General features: G+C 37.8%; 2 protein-coding genes across 4 annotated transcripts; one reads left to right on the forward strand and one right to left on the reverse strand.

Annotated features, from left to right (window-relative positions):
* Window positions 1-648: 648 nt before the first annotated feature.
* Window positions 649-6,480, reverse strand: fcf1 (FCF1 rRNA-processing protein). The gene is made up of 8 exons (XM_015350558.2): window positions 6,375-6,480; window positions 5,756-5,823; window positions 5,231-5,302; window positions 4,301-4,449; window positions 4,083-4,155; window positions 2,698-2,785; window positions 2,013-2,107; window positions 649-970 (listed from the first exon to the last, which is right to left on the reverse strand). The coding sequence occupies exons 1-8, from the start codon at window positions 6,375-6,377 to the stop codon at window positions 922-924; spliced, it is 597 nt and encodes a 198-aa protein (XP_015206044.1). The 5' UTR covers window positions 6,378-6,480; the 3' UTR covers window positions 649-921.
* On the forward strand, window positions 6,473-24,443 carry arel1 (apoptosis resistant E3 ubiquitin protein ligase 1). 3 transcript variants are annotated; one of them, XM_015350556.2, is made up of 22 exons: window positions 6,473-6,520; window positions 8,216-8,580; window positions 8,984-9,152; window positions 10,783-11,003; window positions 11,682-11,753; window positions 11,847-12,073; window positions 12,922-13,159; window positions 13,336-13,505; window positions 13,845-14,025; window positions 14,750-15,000; window positions 15,625-15,702; window positions 16,659-16,800; window positions 17,116-17,237; window positions 17,701-17,776; window positions 18,344-18,453; window positions 18,643-18,822; window positions 19,073-19,198; window positions 20,534-20,663; window positions 21,021-21,079; window positions 21,876-21,965; window positions 22,077-22,252; window positions 22,597-24,443. In XM_015350556.2, the coding sequence occupies exons 2-22, from the start codon at window positions 8,433-8,435 to the stop codon at window positions 22,697-22,699; spliced, it is 3,069 nt and encodes a 1,022-aa protein (XP_015206042.2). In that variant the 5' UTR covers window positions 6,473-6,520; window positions 8,216-8,432; the 3' UTR covers window positions 22,700-24,443. The 3 variants fall into 3 exon arrangements, with proteins under 3 accessions (XP_015206042.2, XP_006632272.2, XP_015206041.2); XM_006632209.3 differs by having other exon boundaries at window positions 6,479-6,535; XM_015350555.2 differs by lacking the exon at window positions 6,473-6,520 and adding an exon at window positions 6,545-6,754.
* Window positions 24,444-26,912: the final 2,469 nt, after the last annotated feature.

The raw sequence follows: 26,912 nt of genomic DNA on the forward strand, positions 1-26,912 counted from the left end.
GCAGATATGCCTAATTATTTTAATAAAAGGCTGGATGAGAACTTCAGGTCAGTTTGTCAATAGGAATAAACAAACAAGATGCACCAAATGGTCCCCTCTCATTTGCAAACTTAGTGTTCCTAAATAGTAGTCAAAAGCCACATAAAAAAACATTTTTTAAATAGAGCACACATGAAACACAGAAAGTGAGGCATCATTACTGTTATAAACAGAAATTGTTTACTTTCAATTTCATTATGGAAAATAACAACTCTAGTTTTTATTAGGCATCTTATCATGAAATACTAGTGTTTATTGGTTGTAAAAATACTACTGTAAGCATTAGATATCCAGTGCTCCATTTCAGGCACCAGGTAATGGTAGCATTAGCCGAATCTAAAAAAATAGTCAGTACAGCAGCATGTGCACAGACTGCAAAAAAGGGAAAGATAGTATTTTAAAGTTACTAATAAGAAATATTAATTTCAATGAAATTATAATGAACAAGATAAACTCATACAGTTGTCAGATTAAATTGTTTAAAGTTCTGTTCCTTGCATGGATGCTACAGCAAAGCTGTGTTATTGGAGGCAAATTTTTACACATTCAGCCATTAGATAGGCTTTTAAAGAAAAAAATCAAAGCGAAAAATAAATCTAATCACAAGAGTACCAACAGTTTTTTTCTTTTATTTAAATTCATTTATTACGTGCAGTTTTGTATCACAACCAATCATCCAAATGACAGTGAAGTCTTCTACAGTGAGTGATCTTGATTAGCCTCATTGAAGCCTGACATCCAAGAGACTGGGGGAGTTAAGACTGGTATTGAATTAGATACTTGTAGTCCATCGTGTCTCTTGCAACTGGAATGTGCAAAAAAGGCATCTATCCTACAGGAAGCATCTGTCTGAGCTGGCCGCATTCTTCCATACACTTACAGCTACAATCGTGGAGCACCATAGTCATCAGGCATTCTTTCAATATTGTACCTACATAAAAGAAAAATTCCCATTACTTAAAAAACAACATCATGTAATACTCTCACTGTGAGTTACTACTGCAGATTTTCATTTAAAAGCTTCAAGAGAAAAAGGCAGTGGGTATTAGTGATTTCTGCTCCAATGCTGTTATAATCGAATGCTTCAGAAGCAGGTGTTCTTAAAATTTAAGACATCCTTTACTGAGAAAGAAGCTGGATTTAAGATTGTCATAAAGCAACACTAAATGACATAGAAGTAACATGATGTGACAATTCTGAAAATGATCAGATAGCACTTAATATGAGACTTTATCAAGTTGTTTCCAGAGCACAGCAAGATAAACGTAGTCAAATATTCTGGTGGATATATGCACCCATGGTACATTAATAATTTATTTATATTAAAGGGTTTAACTTGAACTGGACTTCAATAAGATGGTAATAACAGGTATAGATGCAAGTGTTGTGATTTTGATATGAAACCTGCTTAAATTCTTAGATTTCAAGTACAATTTGATGAGAGGTCTGCAGTACTTGATATTTCCAGGACTACTGCATGGAAAATGATATTAAAAGCCATGCTAGTTCCAAACTTTAAACATAAGACATGTGGAATGCCTGACTCTCTGATTGGTGAATTAATGACTATGACATATTGTAGTAGTCACAAGCATGTCTACTAAGGACAGAGCATTTGTAGGAGTTTCTATTTTTATGCTGAGAGACAACGATTTCTTGAACACATCCAATAAACACCATTACACTCCTAAATTGAAACAAACCAGAATGCTGGGAAAGCTTAAAGAATCAACCCTACCAAAACAACTCTCCTGGGACATTCTGTGGAAAAGTGGCAGGTATATTTTGGAGCCTTTTGGCTAAAATGTTTCCAATTTCTAAGAGATTAATTGATTAAAGTAATTCTTTTATCAGAGATTAACTAAGAGATTAGCTAAGAGATTAACTGGGTGATTAAAGCTTTGTCACAGACAAAGAGTTAACAATCTGCCTAAAAATGTGAAGGAAGTTCCTATAGTCAGCAAAACTCTTACCTATGTTTAGAAATATACATGATAGGGACTCCTGGGATTTTTCTGATTCTCCTCTTCAATTCTCGGTCCACAGTTGCAACAATGTAACACTTATGCTGTGAAAAAAGTTATTTTAAAAATTTAAAAAATGTTAAAAGCTCAGAAAGGGTTAATTATCAAGTGGAATGTAATCACCATAATTAATTCAACAATCTAGTTTGTCTTAATTGATCTTTCTAAAAAGAAAAGAACCCGGGTTATATAGCAGTGAGCAGGACTGGCCCACATTTCACTGTTCTCTTTAGAAACAAACACCAGTTTCCAAAGCTTCTTTCCAGGTGAAGTGAGATGGACAGAATTCTCACAATAAAAAAAGTGCAAGTTTGTCATTACTAAGATCAGTACACCAAGACACATCATCTTGTTTGCCCTGATCCCCACTTTGCAGCAGTGCCACAGGTAGAAAGCAGAAAGTTGAAAACAAACCGTGAAATGGAAAACAAATTTACAAATTGTTCCATTAATATGACTGGACGTTAATACTTCAAGTGAAAGACAGAATTGTGAAACTGTTTCTCATCCCTATATTTTGTAAATTAGCACAATCTGACTTCAGCTGAGAGCACACTGATTTTTGTGGAAGACGAAACCTAAACCTTGTTCAGAGATCATTAACAGGGATCAAGAAGATATAGTCCTGGCTTACCTGTGTGACCCTCTGAACCAAACAGTCATCAGCATACGTTCCTTTGTGTGTACAGGGTAACCTCTCAAACCGAGGATCTTTGGCAATCCTGCAGTGAAATATGTCTAATTTTAGCCTTCATCCAAACCCTGGTCTCATTAACCATGAGGGAATATCATCTTAACCGTGGCATCCACAGTGTGGTCTTCACCATAACAATACATCATAATCGGTCTTCACCACAGCATTAAACACACAGTAAAAGTACTGGGAACAAGACTCAAATCTTGCACATTTATTATTACGGGATTAGTTACATTTTATAACACGATATATAATGTATTATATATATATGATAATAAAAGTAACTACTCAAAGCGCTTTTTGCAAGGAAAAAAAATAGATAAAGACAGAAGATAAAATTAGCACACGTAAATAAACACAAGCGATAAGAAATAACAGAAGGTACGAGGAGCAGACACAGACAGCGATTAAATAAAAGCCTTCCTGAAGAAAGTTTTGAGTCTAGATTTGAATGCACTCATAAGTGCATCTCCGATATTCTTGGGGATATTCCAGTGCTTTGGGAAATAACATTAGACGTCCCCGTCACCCACAGAGCAGAAACAAGCTTAATTGACAAGCAGGAGACCAGAATCAGACAAATGAATTTTGCAAGGTGGGGAGTAGGAAGATAACGGGGCGGAGTGGAGGATCTGTGTCTGTGGCTGGAAGGTTGCCGGTTCAAATCCTGCGGCCGACAGAGGAATCCTACTCCGTTGGGTCCCTGAGCAAGGCCCTTAACCCCAGCTGCTCCAGGGGTGCTGTACAATGGCTGACGCTGTGCTCTGACCCCCAGCTTCTCTCCCTGTTTGTGTGTCTGTGTGTCTCATGGAGAGCAAGCTGGGGTATGCAAAAAGACGAATTCCTAATGCAAGAAATTGTATATGGCCAATAAAGTGATCTTATCTTGATAAGTCAGACAGGTACTAAAGTGCCAAGCCATGTAGAAACTAATAGGAGAGCAAGAGGATTTTGAAATCAACATGAAACCTCATAGGAAGCCAGTTACAGAGCATTCATGCAGTGAATAGTTTTGCAACTTTGTAAGAAAGTGAGTAAGAAAACTGTGTTTTAATTACTTCTTTCAAACCAATGATTATCTGAACCATCCATGACATTCAGTCTTCAATAAACATCCACACAAGCATGTATGTTGCAGCATTATGAAATGTTAAACAAAAGCATAGAATCATAGTATATCGGTCAAGAAGACTTGAACTGGAGAATAAGCAACAAGAAGAAACAGCTAAAACCATGAAGCAGGCACAGGCTGCTGTCCAACTTTCCAAGAGTAAACCATTTTTTTCCCCAAGAACATTTAGTAATTTTACTGAAAACAGTACCTGAGAGCAACTCTGTACTTCTGTCCCAGTTTTTCAATCTCTGCTATCACACAATCAGTGACACAGGGAATGCCTACACCCAAAAAAAACAGTATTAACACAACTGGCCTATAACAGAAAGAGTCATGTATATTAAAAAGATGGCATTAACAGGAATATACAGTTTTTGCTTCGATATCCGACTGAACGCAATAAGGCTCTCTAAATGAGATACTTACATTTAGCATACAAACAGTCCATCATCGATTGCACAATGTCAAGTTTAGCTTTAATGGAGAAGTTAATGAAATTAGTGTCCACCAGGATGTGGTAAGGAGGACCCAGCTGCGTGTTGTATTGAAAGAAAAGGCAGGAGGGATACTTGGTACTGTAGAAATATGGACAAAGAAAATAATATAAGTTAGCAAAGCTGCTTTGTGTGCTGAACCATACAGTGATAGGTCGATTGAATGCATTAACAATCCAGAGCTCTGTGATGCAGAGGGTAACAGTTAAGTAAAGTGTCTAGGCTAAAAACAGTTTATTAAACAAAATTATTTTTATAATTATTTAAATCCATCCATACATTTTCTAACCACTTCTTCCAAATCTGGGTTGTGGGGCGGCTGCAGTCTATTCTGGCAAGCAACGGGCACAGGCAGGATACACCCTGGATGGGATGCCAGTCCATCACGGGCTCACACAGACACAAACACGCACATGGCAGGGACAGTTCTCCCAGAAGCCATTTAATCTGCTTGTATTCGGACTGTGGGAGGAAACCTGAGCAACATTTAAGTATGAAATAGAGTACATCTTTTTAAAATAAATACATGTGATTTTTTGAAGCACTTTGTAATGATCAGTGATATCTTCCTATAGACTGCACAGTTTGACTTGAACCTGTTTCATTAAGGAGAAACATAAATGCATTTACTTTCCACTGATTTGATTTAGTTAGTAAACTATGGGAACCCCTGATCATAGCACGAATGTAAATCAGAGGCATTAAAAACTAATACTCATTTTCCTTCCCGCATTTTTTATATTTTTCATTTTTAGCAAACATTCTTGACTTCTGTCAACACATGCTTGACTTCGGTGTTTTCTGACTGTGATTTAAATCACAATAAAATCTAATCTCCATCTGATTTTAGAATTTTACTTACACTTCTCTTTCCTTTATTGCAGATGGGTCTTCTTTCTTTTTCTGTTGTGTTTTAGCTCGGTCTTCCGGTTTTCTTTAAAAGAATGTATTCAGAGATTTCTCAATATCGGTCTTTAAATTCAAGTACAAAGTGACCCTGAAACCTGGAAATGTATTTACAGATACTTGCTGAGAAAAAAACACTTTTTGTATGGGTGAGAATGTTTTAATTATGGAGTGTTGTTTGGACCCAAAATAACATTCAGTATATCAGTGGACCTATTAAGACTTACTGCCAGGTAAGTCTTTTGTGGAAATAATGCAAAGTACTACTTCTTTCATAATTGGAATTAATATTTTGAACAGAATGACACATAGCAGTTACAACAGTATATTAAACTGCCGTATTTCTTTCCTCTCGATGAAACTGACCTCGTCTACATCTTCAGCTTACACTTTATGTGACTGAATTTCCAGTATTTATAAATTCACTGTAATATGAATAATTGACCTAAAATAGACTATAAATATTCCACCACAAACTTACAGCCTTTGATCCTTCAAGCTTATCATCCTTTTCATCACCGCATATTTCTTTGCTTTCTTCTGTTTCCCCTACAAATCGATAAAAATAATGTTTTTTTCCCAACACAAAAATAGATACCGTAAAGAAAATTAATCTTTATCCTAAGTTTTCAGCGAAATGCCCCATTTCTCTATAACTTCCTAAAAAACGTGATTTTCCTAAGAGTACAGTTTAGCAATAACTTTAACACAACATCGAAATCACCAGGTAATAAGATCAAGAAGCTCAATATAAACGAAACGTTTAAAATTCCACTTTTAGTAAATTATTATAAAACATTTATAACGAGTATACAATGGAGTATAATAAACTATGAGAATTCTGCAACAATGCATTTAAACGTTTTTTCAATAATTATAATAAGTATAGCCTATAATTCTATTATATTACATGATTTCGTTAACACAAAAAGACTAAACTTGATTTGTACTTTTGTAGTAAGTCGAGTTATTTTTACAACTTAAAAATGAGGATTTAACACATATAGGCAACTTTGACCTTTAATTCAAGACAAGAAACACATGAATTACAACTTAAGTCCTGTGTTTCCTATTTACACAGCAAACTGTAAATAACTTACCATGATTAAAAACAATTTATTTCCTCCCTCCTCTAACCTCGTGTTTCTTCGTTTCTGGGAACGTCACCAGTAATCGCCCCAGTCTGTACGTCATTTTTCTGCGCCTTGTTTCCTACGTGCGTTGCGTCTCTTCCGGAGGTGCTTAGGTAAATACTCTCAAGGTAGGGAAGAAGTGTGTAGTTGACTTGGGGGGGATTGTGGATATTATGAAAATCTATTGCATTGTCTGTGACATCATGTTAGTGGTTCTTTTTTACCTTAATTGATACCAGATTTATAGAGGTCAGTGACATTAGCTTTATTTATAATGCTGGCAGGATACTAACAGCAAGCTAGGGATAAGTACTGTGCGTCTTGCTACGGGTTTCTTGATATTGTAGGTGGGTGCATCGCTATATATAATATATATATATACATTTTTTCAGATGTTTAATTTGTTTTTGTATCGTATTAGCGTGTTTTTTAAAATGACAAATTAGGATGTTTGTCTCCAGGTCACCGTGACTCCTTTCACTGGCAGTAATGTATTCAGTCATTCAAGATCTGTATCAAAATAATAAGTTAAACCTTTGATACATTAGTTTTTTTTTTAATGGATCGAAATCTGAGAAAATTACTCTGGGACTTGCTTATTTTTCTTTTGTAGTCCAGCAGTGTAGTCTGTTGTGCATGCGTTGTCTCAAAGTTTCATTTTTTTCCATAGTTTTACAATAATGTTAGATTGTCCCTTTCGACGTTCTCGAGAGAACATTGAATACCAAATAAAAGCACGTTGTTAGGCAATAGATTTCTCTTTATGTTTCTTGGGATTTAGCATATTGACCACCGTTAGGGACATACCACCGGAATTTAAGAACTCCTTACGACCTTTGGTAATGTTTAGTATGTTGAAGACACCAGTCTTCGGTATCTCTTCTTACAAATAAATCTGTTACTGTTGCTAGCCAAACATTTTCAGCTCCACTAAAACAATACTTTGGAATCCTTTAAAGTTAAAGGCACAAATTTGTATAAAAAGCAGGGGATATTTTTTTTCATGTTTCCCTTATAATAGGTAAATATCTGTTATATGATATAACAGATATGATAAGTCAGACTGTTCTTATGATGTTTTAGTTGGAAATTAGCTTGAGCTATTCAATTCTGAATCAGATCAGGAAGATTTCATTTATAAGAGTTCAGCTTTTGATTACTCTTTCGTGCTCATTAAAAATTGTAATTAGAAACTTTTTTTCTGCTAAATTAATTTGGATGGATAACACTAGCTTTGTATCTCTTTAAAATCAGGAAGAATGTAGTGTGCAATGTTGAGTGTTGCATGGATTTTCAGGTAGCTTGGATCACTGATCTTTGTATTAGCCTTTACTAATTAAGTGTTGTTTTTGATCAAAAAGGCTTTCTTCTTCGAGATCCATTTCAGATGTTCAGGCAGTTTTTTAAATACCTGCTTGGAGTATGGGGAAGCAAATTTGTTTGTCTTTTCTGAAATTGATACCATATGTATAATTTATTTTTTCCCTTTTAGGCCTATTTTTTTCAATACTGTCAGGGTTACACATTCATTTTTCATTAAACCAGATTACATATCGTCTCCAATCACCCAGCACTCTTCTCTTGCAATGTCTATTAATATTGATGCTCACACTGTGATATCAATGCAACATTGGCTGTATCTCCATGTCTAATGGTTAACATACTAGATTCCACAGAAGCAGATGGGTATTTTTCTTAAGAATTTATTTACCATTACATCAGATCATCAAGGTGTACAGTATATAAAAAAAATGTCTTCAAGTTTAGGGATATCTGTGTATATTATCTATGTTTCAATTTTGTTTCAGGTTTCCAGAAGAAGGAAACTGACGGAGTGCTTGAATTAATCTGTGATTTCGTGAGTGACCTTGACCGTTGTGGCGGTAGATTGCCGTGGCAATCCTGTGCAAAGGGGCTGCATTTTTCTGTTCCTCTAAACGCTCTTTTCTATGAAAATCGGCTTCCCAGTGTTAAATCTGGCTCCTTAACAAACAAAAAAGCCAAGTCCGAGTTAAAGATGGTCTGATGGACCGACGCTTCTTGCTGACTTTTGCCTTTTGTTCGATTCTGTGGGTTCTTTTCTGGGAAATCAGGTGGAAGAAAGCAAAAGAAAATCAGATTGAAGAATGGCTCCATGGCAACAGCCTTTCCGAATACAAAGACATATTTGAAGGTTAGTTGAAAAGATTTGATTTAATCAGCATCTCCATTGTAGTGTAAACCTCCATTACAATTGCTGTAGTTCACTGAAACATTTCTGAGTGCTTTTGTAGTCAGGAATGCATTTACTGTTTGTGCAGAGTAAAGGAAGATTAGACATTATTGAACAGTTTTAATTTCTCTTTACGAGTACAGATATCGAGGAGCAAATCTGAAGCAAGTGTAGGAATTTAAACCAGCCCAAAATTCAGTTTCACAGCATCCATTGAACCTTTTGACTGCTTCACACATTCTCAGTATTAGCGTTCTATTTGTATTTGGGGCTGTGTGGACGTAATTTTTTGCTTATTGTTGTGTGTTGGTGTCCAGTATAACGACTGAATGACCTGAGAGAGTTACTGTGTGTCTTGGTGTAGATGTGCAGTCCCTTGAAGAGCTGACCTTAAGTTTGCTGTCTCGACTGGAGGAAGTTCTGCAGGAGACACAGTACTGGAAGGAAATTGAGGAGTCTCGGAACCAGCTGCTCCGTGACTTTGCCTTTCAGGAGTGGCTGTGCTCTCAAGGTCTAGAGCACTACTACCACACGTGAGCCTGTTTATTTTTATAGACACTGAAACTGACAACAGCAAGGAGAAGTAAACTTATGTGGAATCTGATACCATGTGTTATTCTATCTGCTGCAGCACGGTGCTACAGTTGCTATAGTAATTTTAGCTCTTATCACTTAACAATGATTGACATAGTCAGCATTATATTAGAGTGCTTGTTTGGTTTTGTTAAATGATAGTATTTGAAATGACATTCAAAGGTCACATAATGTAAATAAAGAAAACAAATTCATGTTAATATAGCTTGAACTGACCATGACTCGGACTCCCCAGCTAGCAGTAAGGTTGGGGTTAGTCACCCAGGGCTCATGCATCTATTTAGCAAATAGCGGCTTCTGTGCCCTCATGGCTGCCAGGAGGATTGCAGTGATGTCAGGGAGACTGCCGGTCCTTCAGTCGGCATCAGCTCTCCTGTAGGGCACCGTGGAACTTGACACTTGTCTTGATAAGTAACTGGCCCAGAAGCCATTGCTTGTTCTCTCCGCATGGTACAGGAACTGTTGCTGTGTGTTGAGATGTTAAACAATCAGTTGGCAGTTCCAGATTGAGTGGATGTTAAGTAACAGATCCGAACAAAGTAATGGTATAAACTGTAGGTCTAAAGCATGAATACACTCTAATGTGTCAAGAGATTTTTTTGTTCTGTGTGAGACAGAGAAGTCAAAGTTGTCTGCCTTGCTCACTCCACATGCCATTGTGTAAATTAGTAGAGCCTCATTGATTTTGTTTGATTTTTGGTTGCTTGAAACAAACTGTATCAGAAGGCCTAGTTAGCATGCTATGGATGATTCACAAAATCTAAATATATCAATATGCACAATTGACAACGGGGCCTAATAACAATAGTAACAGATGTTAATATGATGTTTATTGAAAGCTGTAATTCTCCCTCTTCCACAGGAGGGCAGTATTGATGTGTTTATGGTGTTTTTAAGAAATTTGACATTCTCAGTTTGAACTAAATGAAATTCAGAGCCAGAAGCATTACACTTTCGTAGTGCTTTCCGTTTAATTGCCTTGACTTCATTAAAACCAGCCTTTCATCAAACATTCTTTCACTTTTATTGAAAGGTAAGCACTCAAACTAGCTGTACTGCTTTTGTAATCTATTGTGCTGTACCTGGAGACTTATTTATTAAGAGCCAACAATGTGTAAGAAACACTGGTGGTTCTTATTATGTTTGATTTGAACTTTAGACCAATATTCCTTCTTGTGCTGGCTGGCCAAATTCAAGAAACTGACCTGAGAAGACAAGTAGAATATTTGCACATCTTAACTGTAAATCAAGGAGAGGTTCCTCTTTGATGATAGTTTGATAGTTGAATGGGAACCATGTTTCTTTCCATAAAGAAAAACTTCTTGCTATAAGTTTACATTAGCTGTTAATGCATCCATATTTAATATTCAAACCTACCCTGTTGCCGAACAGGAAGTGACAGTCAGAGGCTTAGGAGGAAGTAGGTTTTTTTTCTTTTTGGTATCTTAATACTTTTCAGAAAGCTCTCTGAAAAGCAAGTGTACTACAGTGTGTGACCTGTGAAATGGATTGAATGCTATGAAGCTTACTTGTGTTTCGAAATGTTTGGTTCCTTTTTTCGTGTTGAAGATTAAAGTCCTTGGGCTGCTCGAGCTTGGATGACTTAGCTGAGTTTGACAGTCAGCTGCAGCTCTCACTCGCTGCCTGGGGATACTATTACGAAGATTACATCAAGCTGTCCACAGGTGTGAAGGTCCTCCAGAACTCTCGGGGGCGCCGGGACCAGGACTACGAGACAAGGCTGGTGCACAGCCTGGCTGAACGCAGGTTGAATGAGAAGTGGTCTATAGGTGGGTTTCCAGGAGTAAAAGATACAGAGTCTTTCCACTGCATTATTTGCTTATTTGCAGCATATTCCTTAATGACCTAAAGGCAAGCAAGGTGAAAAGAGTTTACTGTTTTCAACAGCAGTGATGCTGTAAGATAAATAGAAGAGTTGGTACGGTATCTTATACAGTGAAAAGATATCTTACCAAACTTCATTAGCTTCATCCTACAATTAGAGGTTTTTACAATATAGTGTAAGTCTTGTATTCTGCCTATGATTGTACAATAAGACAACCTCTTTAAGCCGAGTCCAAGAGCTTTCATCCATGGTATAGTGCTATTTACTGGAAAAGCTTGATTTCATTACATAGAGTGCTTTTTGTAGTGCAGCACCACTGACCGCTACCTGCACTGTCATCTCTCAGTCAGAAATCTTGTTTTTCAGGCCTTACAGTGCAATTTAGAAGTTGTTCCTCACTTTCAGCACATAAGCAATTTGACATGTTTTAATTATGTCATTGAATTTATATTGGAGGAACATCCCATTAAAATTGGTGTTCTTCGTGACACCTGCTGAAGTAAAACTGAAGTATGCTCAACAATTTTACTTCTTACCATGGAAACAATATGTATAGTAGTGTATTCAAATTACATTTTAGGATTTCTGTTCATGTCCATTACCTATTGTTCTTTTTTTTCAGCTGGTGCTCTGATTTTCGGCTGTACTGTTGCACTGTGCTTTCTGATAAGGGACCTCATGTTTTACGTGATTGGTGAGTCAGCGAGGAGATCTGGGCGTTGTGAATCCTTTGAGAAAACCACTCTGGGGCTGGGTTTCCTGAAGACAATCTGTTTTTCCTTCTCAGGTGGAATTACAGTTTCCATCATCGCATTTGTCTTCACAATAAAGTTCCTGTGCGAGCTTGCGGCTCGAGTCGTCAGTTTCCTTCAGAATGAGGACCGCGGCAGGAGAGGAGACCGTAGCATTTACGATTATGTCCGTGGCAACTACCTCGACCCTAGGTCATGCAAGGTGTCCTGGGACTGGAAGGACCCTCAGGAAGTGGGCCACACTATGGCCTTCAGAGTTCAAGTACGGCCCATCCTTCATCTGATGTTCAAATTTCTATGAGAAGGAACTTTCCATGGTGTCATCTTAACTGGTTGTCTCTGTGCAGGGACTCCAGGCTATTGTTTCATTCAAGGAATTTAAAAGTGCACATTTATTGTACCCATGCTGTGTTTTTAATCCTTCTCTTCAAGAATTTTTTTCTAAAACTATTTTTAAAGGCTTAAAAATGTATGCATTCTACACCTGCACCATTCTGCCATGTAGGGATGGTAGGATTCACAGTGCAGTGCATCGGAGGTTTGAAATGAGTTTTAATTTGTGAAGAAATCAGGCCATTTCTAGAAGAACAGTGAATTACAGCAGTGTTATAGAGGGTTTGATAGTCTGGGTACAGCCAAAGACACCTCATGTTATTACAATGAATGGGTATTTATCAGTGGCGATTACAACATATAAAAACAAAGTTCTGGCACATTGGCTGTTTCTAATAATGTTATCTCTGCCTTGCAGACACTCCTGAGGTGTAACGTAGAACAATTATTTCTGACATGTCACATTCAGCAGGCGTCTGTTTGAACTGCACTCAAGCCAGCTCAGGAGTAATGATCCCAGGTCAAAATCAGATTTCTACACCTAACTAAGCACTCCTGGGTTTGGGTGGGCTTCAGCTAACCAAGGTGCTCTTACAGTAGCTTTTGTCACCCATTCTGGTCCTGCAGTGGAGGATTGTCACTACAAAACCAAGTCATAATCGACTGCAAATTCCGAATTGGGTGATTGTCAAAACAGCATAGAGCTGGTGGTTTCTTTTTTACAAAAAGAGATGTCGAGTAACATTTATTCTGCTTTTTTCCCCCCGTGTTTTCCAGTTATTTTATAAAAATGGGCAGCCGTATCCGGCGAACAGGCTGGTGGGCTTGAGAGTGCACATCTCTCACATCGAACTGGCGCTGGACATTCCTGTCACACAGGAGGTGCTTCAGGAGCCCAACTCCAACGTGGTCAAAGTGGCCTTCACGGTCAGGAAAGCTGGCCGCTATGAGATAACCGTCAAGCTTGGGGGCCTGGACGTTGCCTATAGTCCCTACTACAAAATCTTTCAGCCAGGTCTGTCTTTTCCGTTGTGCTGTGTTTAACGCACACTTCCATTCTTCTATGATTTTATCCAGTCCTCTTTGTTTCACCTTTCAAGGCTAACTACTTGAAAACTATTTGGTTTGTTTGTTAAATCTGAAAACCAGAGCTTAGAAAATGTCAGCATCCATTGTGTTTCTGTATTTCAGGCACAGTAGTACCCTCAAAAACAAAGATTGCCTCCCACTTTTCCACTTTGGTGTTGACAAATGGGCAGCAACACACTTTACAGATTGAGCCTCGGGATGAATATGGCAATCCCACCAGCAATTCTGTCTCTTTGATTGATGAAGATAACTACAGCGTACGGATCCATCCGGTAAGGTGCCAGCAAATTGTTCCTAACACTGGCACATAGCAATAACTAAAATGCCGACAGCAGGCAGTGTTCAGTAATTACTCTGAACTACAGTATGTAAAACATGTTTTAATGAATGTTACACCCACTGTTGAGGGAAGGATACAAACGATTGAAGTCAAAATTTGTAAATTGATAAGTAAGCATCAGTTAACCTCATATGAGGTTTTGTATTTTTTACTATTTTATCTTAGAAAAGTAGAATGTTACCACTTATTGAGAATCATCTTTAAGAGCACTAGTTTCAATCCCTAATTTGTCCAGTACATGCCACCCCCATTTTATTCTGCTTCTTGCTAGCTTGGTACTCAAGATGAAGAATGCTCTGAAGATTACTACTGCAAGTCAGTGTCATCTAACAAGGAACTTTGCCAAGTTCTCTTGAGACTGACCATCAGAAAAAAGGGATGTTTTCGAACCTGCATCTCTTACCAGAATCAGCCCATTAGCAACGGAGAGTTTGATGTAATTGTACTGAGTGGTGAGTAAAATACTCTTTTTGGAAATAGCCCAGATGCTACAGGAGAGGTTCAGGTAGTCTTAAGAAGGCCTGGACTTCCTGCCCTGTTTTGTCTAACTAGCAATGCGTACTGAAGCTGTTTTCAGGCTAGCACTTGAACCCCAGTCCTGACCCAGTGTCACAGGTGTCAACTGAGCAGTTTCACTCTCTAGTTTCAACAATCATGGTTGACCCAAGACCACAGACCGAGCAAAGCAAAAACTCCTCACGAAGGAGAAGTTTTTGCATGACCATGCTTAGGATAGACATTTCGATTTTTCCTTTCTTAAAGCCCCATCATGCTTTTAGCCTCACTAAGGGTCAGCCCCACACAGCCAAACTCTAGTGAATCCACTTACAACGCAGGTGGGCTCAATAGGAGAACTTTTCTCCCGGGTCCCAGATATAATGAGCAGATCTTGACTCAAGTCCAGAAATCTAGCAGCTTGAGAGAAGCTGTTTGAGTAGTGAGTCATATTTTTAGGTTATTTCATATGGAGAGGCTAAGTGAACAGTTATCAGAATATTAAATTTGACAGGAGTTACGGCAGTTGTTACACACAGACACCTTTAGAGCGCTATTCACCGGTTCACTTCGGTAGGACAGAAATGTTTAGAAAAGCTTCTGCTTCGGGGCAGTAGGACATGACTTACTGACCCATGACCCTGTCTCCCCACCAAACTCCACCCCCACGACCCCAAACAGAAAACGAAAAGAACTGCGTGGAGAAGAATGTTTCTACCCCAGGGGTCAGCATCTATTTCGAGGCGTATCTGTACAGCACAGGGAATTATGCCAACGCCTCATGGCAGCTGCCTGCCTCCTCACTGCTGGCGCCTCAGAGGCGGCCCTCCACCGCCAACGAGGACGAAGAGGAAGACAGGGACTCCCCGTCTGAGGGGCAGCCGGAGAAAGTGAAGAAACCAAAAAAGGTGTACTGTTACATATCACCTAAGGTAGGGCTCTTGTTGATGAGGGGCACTCCAGGAAGAACGTAGGATCTGTTTTAATGTAAGATGGGGCTTCTGCAGTGTTGTGTGGGTTTCCATTGTTGGGCTGCATTAAAGTTCGCAATCAAGCTGGCTTTTAAAAGCCACACATTCCTTAGATTACGAACGGGAGATCCCTAACAGGCATTATCAAAGCCGGGCGTGTTACTTTCTTTTTTTTTTTGTATTTAACTCTGCTGACAAAAATAGTTAGCAAAAAGTACCCCGCTATACAATGTGTGGCAAGAAAAGAGAATGAGGGGTTGAATGGAACAGATGAGATAAGAACTAACTCCTTTTATGATTTTGTTTTGTGTTTCTGTCAGAAGGTCCCTCTCTGTTTATAGTTAATAGCATCTGCATTTGTGTACATTTTCATAATCCCCATATTTGAGTTGTAATTATACAGTATTTTCAGAATTGCCAAAGAACATCATCATTTTGAATTCCCTTGTAACTGTAAATAGATGAAATATGTCTGCTGGACTCTCATCTCTTACGTGAGAAATACATACCCTATGATACTGTAAAGTTTTTATGAGGATGTAACTCTTAAGTTCAGTTAACATTATCCTTGTTGTTCATTTTAAGCAACTCTCTGTGAAGGAGTTTTACCTGAAAATCATTCCGTGGCGCCTTTATACCTTCAGAGTATGCCCAGGAACAAAGGTAGGTGGCAGCTTGATGTTGGAATTCCAATGTGAATTGGAAGTAACGATGGTGCTTGTGGAAGGAGTCAAACAGGCAGCTCTGAGGGCAATAGCTCTTATGTGTATTTGGCACAGCAGGGACTGCTTGCCCAGCTGTCAGGTGTCCTGTCACAGACTGCTTGGCTCAGATGTTGGGCAGGAGTTTCTCGTCACCACAGAACTCTGCCGGTCTGCATGGCGCCACATTGATGAGGTCCTGGGACCTCAGTTGCTGACCTCCCTGCTGTTTCATCCTGACACAGCAGCACGCCTCCACCTGCTGCTTGTGTAACGAGGGCTTGCTTGCCTGATGAGAATGTGACAGTTCGTGAATTACCTGCTCAGCTGACGTGAGCCCCATTGAATGTTTTTAGAATGATCCAAAACAAAGTTTGGCAGTTGTGGGTCACAGAGACCAGGCACATGTTTGCCCGGGCTGTCCTGGAACCTGCTGCAAAGCATCTGTCACAGATAAGCAGCACATGGCTCTTTGGGAAGTGGTCACATACAGTACACTGCTGACCTGTGTCTTTAACAAAAGAGCCATGCTTGATCAACCCTGTTTATTGCTATTTACCTATGTCATGACTTTTCAATAGAATGTCATTGGACTTGCTCAAAAACTATTGTTAATTTTCAAGCACCTTTTTTAAATTTGATATTTGTTATAATTAAGTTTCCTTTGATAGTATATCACCTGTTCAGCACATTTGCTTTGAAGGAACATTGAAAACTAATTTTCAGACTCAAGATTCATTTAGTATTATTTGCGTATCCACTTGAAACTACAAATAGGTCTGTATACTATTAGTGTCATAATAAATATTTCCGTACTAACTTGGGCTACCCATGTTAAAATTGTTTCTAAAAATGTATTATCCCTAATTGTGTTGATGTTTGTGTTTTGATTTACTGAAACATCATTTTGATTTACAGTTCTCGTACCATGGTCCAGACCCCATTCACAAATATTTGACGTTGGTGGTGGATGATGGGATACAGCCACCAATAGAACTGAGCTGTAAAGACAGGAACATAATGGCTGCAACTTTTATCCGCTTTCTGCACAAAAATATTGGTGAGTTTAATGGGCTATTATTCCATTGACTGAATACTGGCACTGTCCAACATAGCAGAGAAAAACGCCATGAGATAGGTGAATCAGCTCTGTGATAAAATATTGAGGAACAGTGTTATCGGAACCTTTCCTGTCTGCACAAGCCTGGAGGAAAAAGATTGCCCTACTTTCCCCAGCGAATAAAATAAAGTTTAAAGCGGAATTATTTATGTTTTTTGTTTATTAAGGAAAAACAGCAATTATTTTCTGACCTCTAGTCAGACGAACTAAAAGTTGAGCGCTGTGTTTCTCTGGATTTGTGTGCGTGTTAAACAGGAGGCTCGGAAACATTCCAGGACAAAGTGAGCTTCTTTCAGCGGGAGCTGAGGCACTTGCACTCCAAAAGACCTCGTACAAAGACCTGCCTGAAGATCAGCCGCCACTCTATTCTTGACTCGGTGAGGTGGCAATGCAGCCCTACTGCAGTGAAGACAGTTGGAGGAGCCTCTCCACACAACATCTTTTCACCCTACAGTTCTGTACAAAATACTCCTATGCTTTTAAAAAGGAAATTTGGGAACTGAATAGAAAATATTGTACTGTAGCCCAGATTATTTCATAACCCATTTGCAAACAGCAAATCCCACACTTACTGGCAAGTATGGATTCCTAGATTCTCAATGCTTTTCTCTGATTAAAAAAAACTCAGTAGCAAGTGCTCATTGTATAATCTGTTGGAGGGCTGAAGCTTTGATTGAATTTGGTACTGTGTAATGACCTTAACTCTAAGGTCAGATCTCTAACCCTTAGCAATAACCCCCAAAACAAAAGCAAAACCCTCTAATGTTCTGGTTTGTTTTGTTGTGTTTTATTTTATCTTTTCTTCTCGCAAAAACGTAATTAAATGGTGTTATTCCTCAGTCCCTGAAGGCCACACGGAACTTCTCAGTGTCAGACTGGAGCAAGAACCTTGAGGTGGTGTTCCAGGATGAAGAAGGTGAGCTATTTCGGCATTTTGAAACAATTATAACTCACAGACTGGGTAATTTTAGCATTGTTGTGGTTTTCTTAGCCGTGTTGCTGCAGATTGCAAACACATTCATTACTCATGCAAAACAAAATCAGGAACATAAAAATGATTATAAATAAGAGGATGCCATTTGGTGGTAGTTACTTTGTCCACCAATCACATCCAGCTGCTGCTTGAAGGAATTCAGGGTATTTGATTCAGCAAGGTCACTGGGTAGCTTATTCCATACTGCCACAACCCTTTGGATAAAGAAGTGCCTTGTGTTCTCATGCACTTCTGCACTTTCACATGTTTCTCCTGGTTTTATTTTTCAAATGATCGGGTTATTTAATGACAGGGTTCAGTCAGTCATAACCGAAAGAGTAACATCTGAAAATTAGAAAAGGAGCAGAAGATAATCGCACAACATACAGAGCTGGAGTTGCAGTCATGCACGTTTGAAAAGAAGAGTGCAAAAGCCCGGGGATATTTCTAGTGTTCAGAATTCTGAGAACGTCATATGTTGTCTTTTGCGAACGATATCTGTTTCTGCAGCCCTGGACTGGGGGGGGCCTCGCAGAGAGTGGTTTGAACTCATTTGCAAGGCGCTGTTTGACACCTCCAACCAGCTCTTCACACGCTTCAGTGATAACAACCAGGGCCTGGTAAGGAGCTGCTAGTTTCATTATTTTCAGGCTGCATTTTGTTTTTTAAAGTATGTTAGCCACACTGCATGTACTCTTAATGGCATGCATTGTTTTATGAAGTACCTGTGACTGAGAAACAAAATTCTCCCATAAGCTTTGTGTGCGTGTAGATACAGACCTCAGTCGTTCATGTCATTGTGGATGCAGGTCCACCCTAACGCGGATCGACCACCCCACCTGCGCCTGAAGGTGTATGAGTTTGCAGGCAGAGTGGTTGGAAAGTGCTTGTATGAGTCAGCTTTGGGTGGAGCATACAAACAGCTGGTGAGAGCCAGGTTTACACGCTCCTTCCTGGCTCAGATCATTGGCCTCCGTATGAATTATAAGGTGGGGAAAGCAATCATTTTGTCTCAGGTTTAACACAATATTTGTAATAGCTTTTGTGTTAGCTTTTTTTTAAATTCCAACATCTGGTTTGTAAAGAAATGCTTAGAAATGTAAAGAAATTGCATGCTGCATTTTCATGTGAGCAGATGATTTTAAGCTTGATAGTATTAAATGATTTTGATCAAAATTGAGTAAATATCAGATCTAATGGTTACAAGAAAAAATCCTGATTTCCATATTTTTATTACAGTACTTTGAAACAGACGATCAGGAGTTCTATAAAACTAAAGTCTGCTTTATCCTAAACAATGATGTCAGTGAAATGGATCTTGTTTTTGCTGAGGAAAAATATAACAGATCTGGACACCTGGAGAAGGTACTTTCTAAAATGTAATTTAATAGATTACAATATTTATGAAAGGGGAAGATGTCAGTTTCTTTTTCTTGTATTTGTGAATGCAAGTATTTTTAAGTTATTTACAATTACACAAGTGCAATTAAAATTAATGTGAAATTAAAAGACAAAACAGATTTCAGACCTTTATTAAAAGTTGCCAGGATACCAGCTTTGACAGCATGGGAAGATAACTTGTGCCAGACTCCCAAACCCTTTGTGCAAAAACATACCTCGTTTTCTTCCCTCCTTTTCAACATGGTCTTCTGGTTCATATTTCACTACAGATTCTGAAGAAGTCTGTCATGTTGCCTTGATCAGTAGCTTTGAGTACTTTGACTTATATAATCAAGTCCCCTTGTAATCTTCTCTATTCAAGTCTGAAGACATTGAGTTTGTTTAGCCTGTCACTTCAGTCCTTTAAAATCAGGGATGTGTTTGGTTGTTTTTTTCTAAACTGCTTTGCAACAAAGTGTGTAGAATTGTATGCAACACTTCAAATAAGGGCTTACCAGTGCATTGTACAATTTTAATATATCATCCCTTGATTTAAATTCTACATTTTTAAATGTATTTGATATGATATATAATATTTGATTATATTTCAATGCTCTTTCTCATTTCCTTGATGTCAACATGAACTCCTAAGTCTTTCTCTTAAGTAGCGTTTTCAAGATTAGCATTTCCATCTGTTAATTTGTTTTTACTAACTGCATGTAATGCTCTTTGCTTATCTGGGTGTTTGGTAAACATCTTGGTAAACTTGGTGTTTACCAAGACTCAGACTTTGTCTTAGTTTTTAAAAAACTTTACTTTGCTTCTTCTACTATTTTAGTAGAGTTTGTAAGCCTGACTTGTTGACTAATTATACTAGAATCTAGATATTCTATTGATATAAATGAAGAAGAGCAGTGGTCCCTGTACAGATACCTGTGGTACTCCAATAATTATATCACCTCAGCTTGAGCATTCACATTATGTATGGTTTTCTCTCCATTAACCAATTCTCAGCTGGTCAGATTTCCCAATCCAAATACATCCATTATTTTGCCTAATGTCTGTAATCTTCAGAATTGTTTTTAGGAAGGATTTAAAAGTGTTATATATAATGATCTTTTGTCTTATATTAAGTTTAATTAGAACTGACATGTGAATGTGGTGGTCATACTGGAGCACGGAGCATACTCCTAAGACTGCTGTTGAGCTCTAGTTTAACCATGTTCTCTTATTAAGTTTGGTTAATCTAAGACCTTGAAGTAAATGGTTTATAGTCGAGTATGTTGAATGAAAAAAGTGTCCCGTTTTCCACATCTGCAGGTGGTGGAACTTATCGCCGGAGGTTCCCAGATTGCAGTGACCAATGAAAACAAGATCCACTATTTAAATCTCTTGGCACAGTATAGGTTGGCCAACCAGGTTAGGGAGGAGGTAGAGCATTTTCTCAAAGGTGAGAATGGTGCACTTATAATTTTAGCAGCAATTTTTTCATATACTATGTCTGCTGGTCATAGCAGACTGCTGGTTCATTAGAATGAGATTTCAGATTTAAAAAGAATATATTACTTTAGAATAAATCATACATTGTTTTAATTTATTTTTATTTTTAAAGTCTATTTAAATGTTTTAGCTTAATTCTTGCTGACATTGTTCCTGGAGCTGACCTCTTATCACCCTATAGATTTATCATTTATGATTTCTCCATCTACGGAAATCTTAACAGGGTGAAGTGCGGGTGTGCCCCAGAGAAGATAACTCTGTTTAAACAGTTGGGAAAGCTTCATTTTCACTTATTTTTTTTGTCTAGGTTTAAATGAACTAGTTCCAGAGAACCTCTTGGCTATATTTGATGAAAATGAGTTGGAGGTATGCGGAATTCCTTCTTCTTGACTTCTATGGATTTGTTTAGAGTGTGTTATGCTTGTTATGCCGTGAACAGTTTTCCATGTTTACTGTGTTTTATCATCATCGCTTTTCTATGTCTGTTTATGGAAGTTACCCCTTTAGCTGCAGTTCATATATTTCAACACCGAGGTGATTCAGCATATTTAAGTGAACATCATCTCTAACGAGGCATCACTGAAATAGAGAGCCTGAGAATTCCACGATACATGGATTCATCATCATTTTCTCAAATAACTAAGAGAAGCTTAAGTGAGTTTTCTTTTAATAATGCTCCAATTACCTAGACAGAATCTGGCTCCAATACTGATGAGAAAAAGGTCCTGTCCCATAGCTGAGCTTTAGAGGAAGAGGAATATGATGAATAATGATGATGTTCCTGCTTTGCTTCCTCTTGTATCCTCCCTCTGTCCTACTTCCTTTCATACTCCGTTGTCCCTGAATTTATACTATGATCCGTTTTTATGGAGGCTGGAATAATGACCTGCCTAGATATGACCTTGTCACTGTTGAATGTTTATTCTTTAATATGATGATTCTTATGATTTGCAGTGACGTTTAAATAACAGCATTATGAACACTGCTTTATCATGTGTTTCTTCCTCCATGTTTACCTGTGTATTATCCAAAGGAGAGCTATGTAAATATCAAACAATAACCATTGTTTAAAACGTTCTTAATAATGTAATCAGGAGGGGAAGTGATAATCTTGCTGAAACTCATTCAATACCAGGATGTCTCCTGTGATTTGATTTTGCAGCTGTTGATGTGTGGCACTGGGGATATCAATGTCATGGACTTCAAAGCCCATGCTGTGATTGTTGGGGGTTCTTGGCACTTTAGAGAAAAGGTAGGTAAATGGGGAACTTAAAGTACATTTTGTCTACCTGAAGTCGAAGGACAATGCAGAATGATCGGAAGTTGTTGACATTGGGATTTCTGAATGTGTGGTGAAACGCAGGTGATGAAGTGGTTTTGGGCTGTAGTGTCCAGCTTCACCCAGGAAGAACTTGCTCGTCTGCTGCAGTTCACAACAGGCTCCTCTCAGCTTCCTCCAGGAGGTTTTAACACGCTGTGCCCTTCCTTCCAAATTATCGCTGCTCCGACGCACAGCACACTGCCAACTGCACACACATGGTGAGTAACAGATCTTTACCATCTGTACACGTGGTAACGGGCACGTGTATGTGTACCGTCTACACATGCGTGGCGGGTAACAGACATGCATGAATGTATATTAACAGCGAAAAACCTACACCTTCTGACTCAATACAGGGTATATTATGCATATTGCAAAAACTACACGTCAATTCACAAGCCTTTTACACTCCATAACTGCATTTCAGGACATTTAGATAGCAGTGTCCATTTTTTGCAGTAAAAATGTATGTTTTGTATTCAGTTACGTAAATTAAGAGAATTATGAGCAAAACATACTCATACTAATATTGTTCAAAATATATTTTTTTAAAACTCCACAGTTTTAACCAGTTGTGCCTCCCCTATTATGACTCCTATGAGGAACTGCACAAAATGCTGAAGCTGGCCATCAGTGAAGGCAGTGAAGGCTTTGGGATGCTCTGAGTCTTTGGAGCTGTCCTGCAGGAGCAGCTTGGTGAAGGTACAGAACAGGGAGCAGGATGATCGAAAGTGTGGAAAAAGTCGATGGCAAAAACAAAAATGCTTTGACATTTCAAATGAATCCAGACGCTGTGTATATATGGTCGACTGAAGTTTTAGTCTAGATGCTAGAAATACTTTTATAATGTATGAGTAAGTGATGAGGGAGAAATCTGAGTTACACTGAATGAACAATGAGCTTTTTTCAATGCTGAAATGCAATATGTTGAACTATTCAATCCTCTTTGAGAAGTCATAGACTACAGGAATAATAAGTAGCAATTTGCATGAAATCAAAATATACTGTATAACAACAACACTTTGGCCTTAATTGCAGACTAATCAGGGAAGAAGAAAAAAAAACTTAATTTGTTACAAAAAAGGGACTCATTTTGGTAGTGGAGAGGAGTGAGAGATGGAAAACTTCCCCATTGCTGGGTTTTTGGTCTAGGAAGAATATTTTGATTGATCATTTAGCCAAAGTCATCACCCTGAGTGAAACAACATAGATTTTCTTTTGAAAAGGAACTGGTGATGTCCTCTTTCACAAAGCTTTCACAGGGTAGTCTAGTTAAGACTTTGCTTTGAAGGTTCATTTGGAATATTTATTAATAATGATCTTGCAAAGAGACTTCCAATGTCTCTTGCTTTTAGCATCTCCTTTTAAGTTATGTTAACATTAAAAATGTGATTTCCATGAAAGTCCTGCAGTGCATGTGTCTTTTCACTGAGGAATGCCATTGTATAAAGTTGAGCTCCTTTTTAGGGCTTAATTGCATTTGAACTGTGACTTATTTTTTTAACCTGCCTTATTTTTAACCCTTTGCATCCTAGACATATAAATGAATACAGAGTAGTAAATATAGACATGTTAATACATATTTAATGCTTTCAGGGAAGACTGGTTGTTTTGTTTGATGACGTTCATTTGATATTGTAATTTAGAAGTATTGCTTTGTCAAAGTTGTCTGTACAGTTCACAATGTTGCACTTAAGATGTTGGTGTAAAGACATGAGGCCCCATTAACACAGCTGTAAACCTTACATACAGTGCACCACATGTGAATTCACTGACACAGAGGATGCATATTTATTGTACTTTTAAACTTGAAATCTGGCCTGTCTCATCAGGGAGATTAACGTTTGCCTCCATCAGTAACAGCTTAATTCCTTAAGCAAGGCACAGAACGTGATGTCTAGGCTTTAGATTTTAGGAATGGAGTATGTTAGCTGAGCTGTAAGAAGTAATCTCATAAGGACTGTTTTCTCTGTGCCTTACTGTTACCAGTACATTTACATTGTAACCATTGAAGTGCACAGAAAGTGCAATCACAGAAATAATAATATAGCAATGAATCAATGCCCTTAAGCATCTTTTTCATGAAGCTGGTACTGAATGTAGGAGTGGTTTGGATCATCCGTGTAACTACAGGGGATCTAAATCGGAGTGCTGTACTGAAACAAGCAGGTAGAAAGTGCGGGAAGTGAAGCATACTGGTTACATTTAATGATGCATGATTTTTAAATATTGTTTTGCAACCAAAAAGATTTTTTTGTCTCCATTCTGGTGCTTTCTAGACTGCTGTTTTTATTTTTCTTTTTGTGTTTCGTGTAAAAGTAATGTATTCTTACTAGTTCAGGTGGGTAGCTGTGTCAGCATGCGTAGGCTGCAAAGGAACAAGTAATAGGTTTATTCCATGCTGAAAAAAAGAAGAAAGAGAACACAACGTTTCGGCCGTGGAGCCTTCTTCAGGTGTGAGACCTTCAGGTGTGAGACCTCACACCTGAAGAAGGCTCCACGGCCGAAACGTTGTGTTCTCTTTCTTCTTTTTTTCAGCATGGAATAAACCTATGTATTCTTACTGTTTTACAAAGACATTAAATGAGGCTTAAAGGTGAGTAAAGTAGACAAGATGAATTTGTGCATATTAAGAGACGGCAAGATGAAAGGTACTGCATGTTTAATTTATTTTACAGGTCAATCTAAGGAACATGATATTGGAAGATCAAGTTTCAAATGAGCCACTGCATGTTGTTGTTTAATGGTACAAACAAATGTCTATCTTTTGTCAGGATGCAAAGGTTTAAAAGTTTTATTTTATTATTATTTTATGATAGTTATTTTTATTTGTATTTATTTTTTGAAAATCGCCATGAAGAATATATTGATTTTGGCGTGGTGTGTTGTATAGCTGAAAATGTGTTTATATTTCAGTGATTCTTAATATAAATCGTATCTCAGTGACAAACATTCAGAATGTTACAATGCTGTTGGTTTATCAGCTTGTACAAATAAGTTGGTTTTCATTTCAATTGTCTTATTCATGCATCTCTCAGTTCTCTGAAGAATTTCGTTCCCAAAATGTGAATAGTTGTCACTTCATGCCTGTGATTAGTTTGCTAAATTTCCCGATGAATGTTGAAACAATGAAAACAATGTATTATTTTAAATGGATTGGAAGCCAAAATACACATTTCTATATTATATTCATGCAATATGTAAAAGTGGACCATTGAGTAAGACCACAGAGCCACCTGAGCTGTCTGCTTAATTAACATCTTATTTAAGACTGTATGTTACTACCATATTGTAACAGTGTTGGAAATAGCTGATGTACAGATTCATTTTCTGATCTAGAGAAAGCACATTATGTATACCTCGTGTGTATAGCACACTACTTCTATGTGATTTCCTACCCTTTTCTGAAAAATATAAAAGCATTAAAATCTTTATTACTTGTCTGAAACAGAATTACTTGTTTAAGGCATGTGTTCGCAGGTACATGCAGAGGAATTTGGGGTCATCTTAGTTTATTTGCTGCAGGCAAGCATACTTCATAACCTGTCAGGTATGAAAACTATTGTTAAGAATTCAGAATTGAAGCTACATGCAGTACAGTGCTGGTTATGTTTCAGTATGTCAAATTTTAATAAAGCATAGTATACCTAGTCAAAATGTGTATTTAATAATGAGACATTTCAAATAAGAGGTTGTTAATTAATAGTATAGTGTTTTTTTGTATAGGTTTATCTTGGTACCTTCTGGTAAGGCACCATATACCAGGAATGGAAATATTCTTAATGTCAGGCAAATTGCTTACTATATGGTGAAAATTGTCTGTGTGTAGCATCCATCCCGTGTGAGGAGTTCCATTAAGCCGCTGGGCCAAGACAGTAGAAACCACTGGGTGTGTTGTCGAACCTTTTCACATGCTGCAACAGAAGCAATGCACTTTTTTGCGATTAATTATCTATTTCTGTCAAAAACAAAGCAGTGAAATATATCAGTGAAAGTGTGAGATTATTCCAAAGTTTAATTCTGTATGACTTCGAGATTCTCAACAGGTCTTTGGTTTCAAGAAGCTTTGCTTTCCCATGAAAATCCTGCCATCTTTACTACAGATGCAGTTTTAAATGGGTGAGCTTAGTGCTGGGTTTGGGAAAACCTGTGTTAGAAGGGAAGCAGATTTTTAACTCCTGTAAATATTGTGAAATACTTGCCTATGGCTGGAAGGTGTGATTTTTTTAAAAAAATAAAATGATTTGTAGAATACAAAACTGTCAGCCATCAAAAACGAATGTCTGAATTTTATGCACTGTTAAATATTTTGATGGCAGCAATGCTACTCTGTTGTTTATGAGATAAATAAAGTCAAAGAAATGTCAATTTTGCCTTGTTTGATAATTATTTAAGAATATACTTTTTCCAAATTTTTGCTGTTTTATTAGCCACTATGCCTTTGGGGGTTGGTTTTAAAGTTTTGATAGATCCCAGGATGCTGGAGCCAGTATTATACAGTATACCTTATCTAACATCAAAATTTGTGTCCAATGTTATTAGTGCTATTTAATAAGCAGGTAACCTTTTAGAGTATGATTAAAATCAACAGAGTAGATTAGACATAAGTTTTAAAGAATGATGAATAATTTTCATGCCAAGTGAAAAAAGTGGTTTGATCAAAGAGCAATGATACATGTTTGATATTTGATGATAAGAATATTGAGAACATTAAGATGTCTTAAGTTCTTTGACTTATTAGACTGTAGATATTTGGACAGCTGAACAGCCAGGTTTCTGTTGTTGATAACTTGGCTCACCTTAGAAGTCCATTTGTACCACTTGATAACTACAAATAACTAACAGCTGGAGAAAATGCACAGACCTGACAATGTGTCC

Source organism: Lepisosteus oculatus, chromosome 8, assembly GCF_040954835.1.
Source record: "Lepisosteus oculatus isolate fLepOcu1 chromosome 8, fLepOcu1.hap2, whole genome shotgun sequence".
Lineage (NCBI taxonomy): Eukaryota > Metazoa > Chordata > Actinopteri > Semionotiformes > Lepisosteidae > Lepisosteus > Lepisosteus oculatus.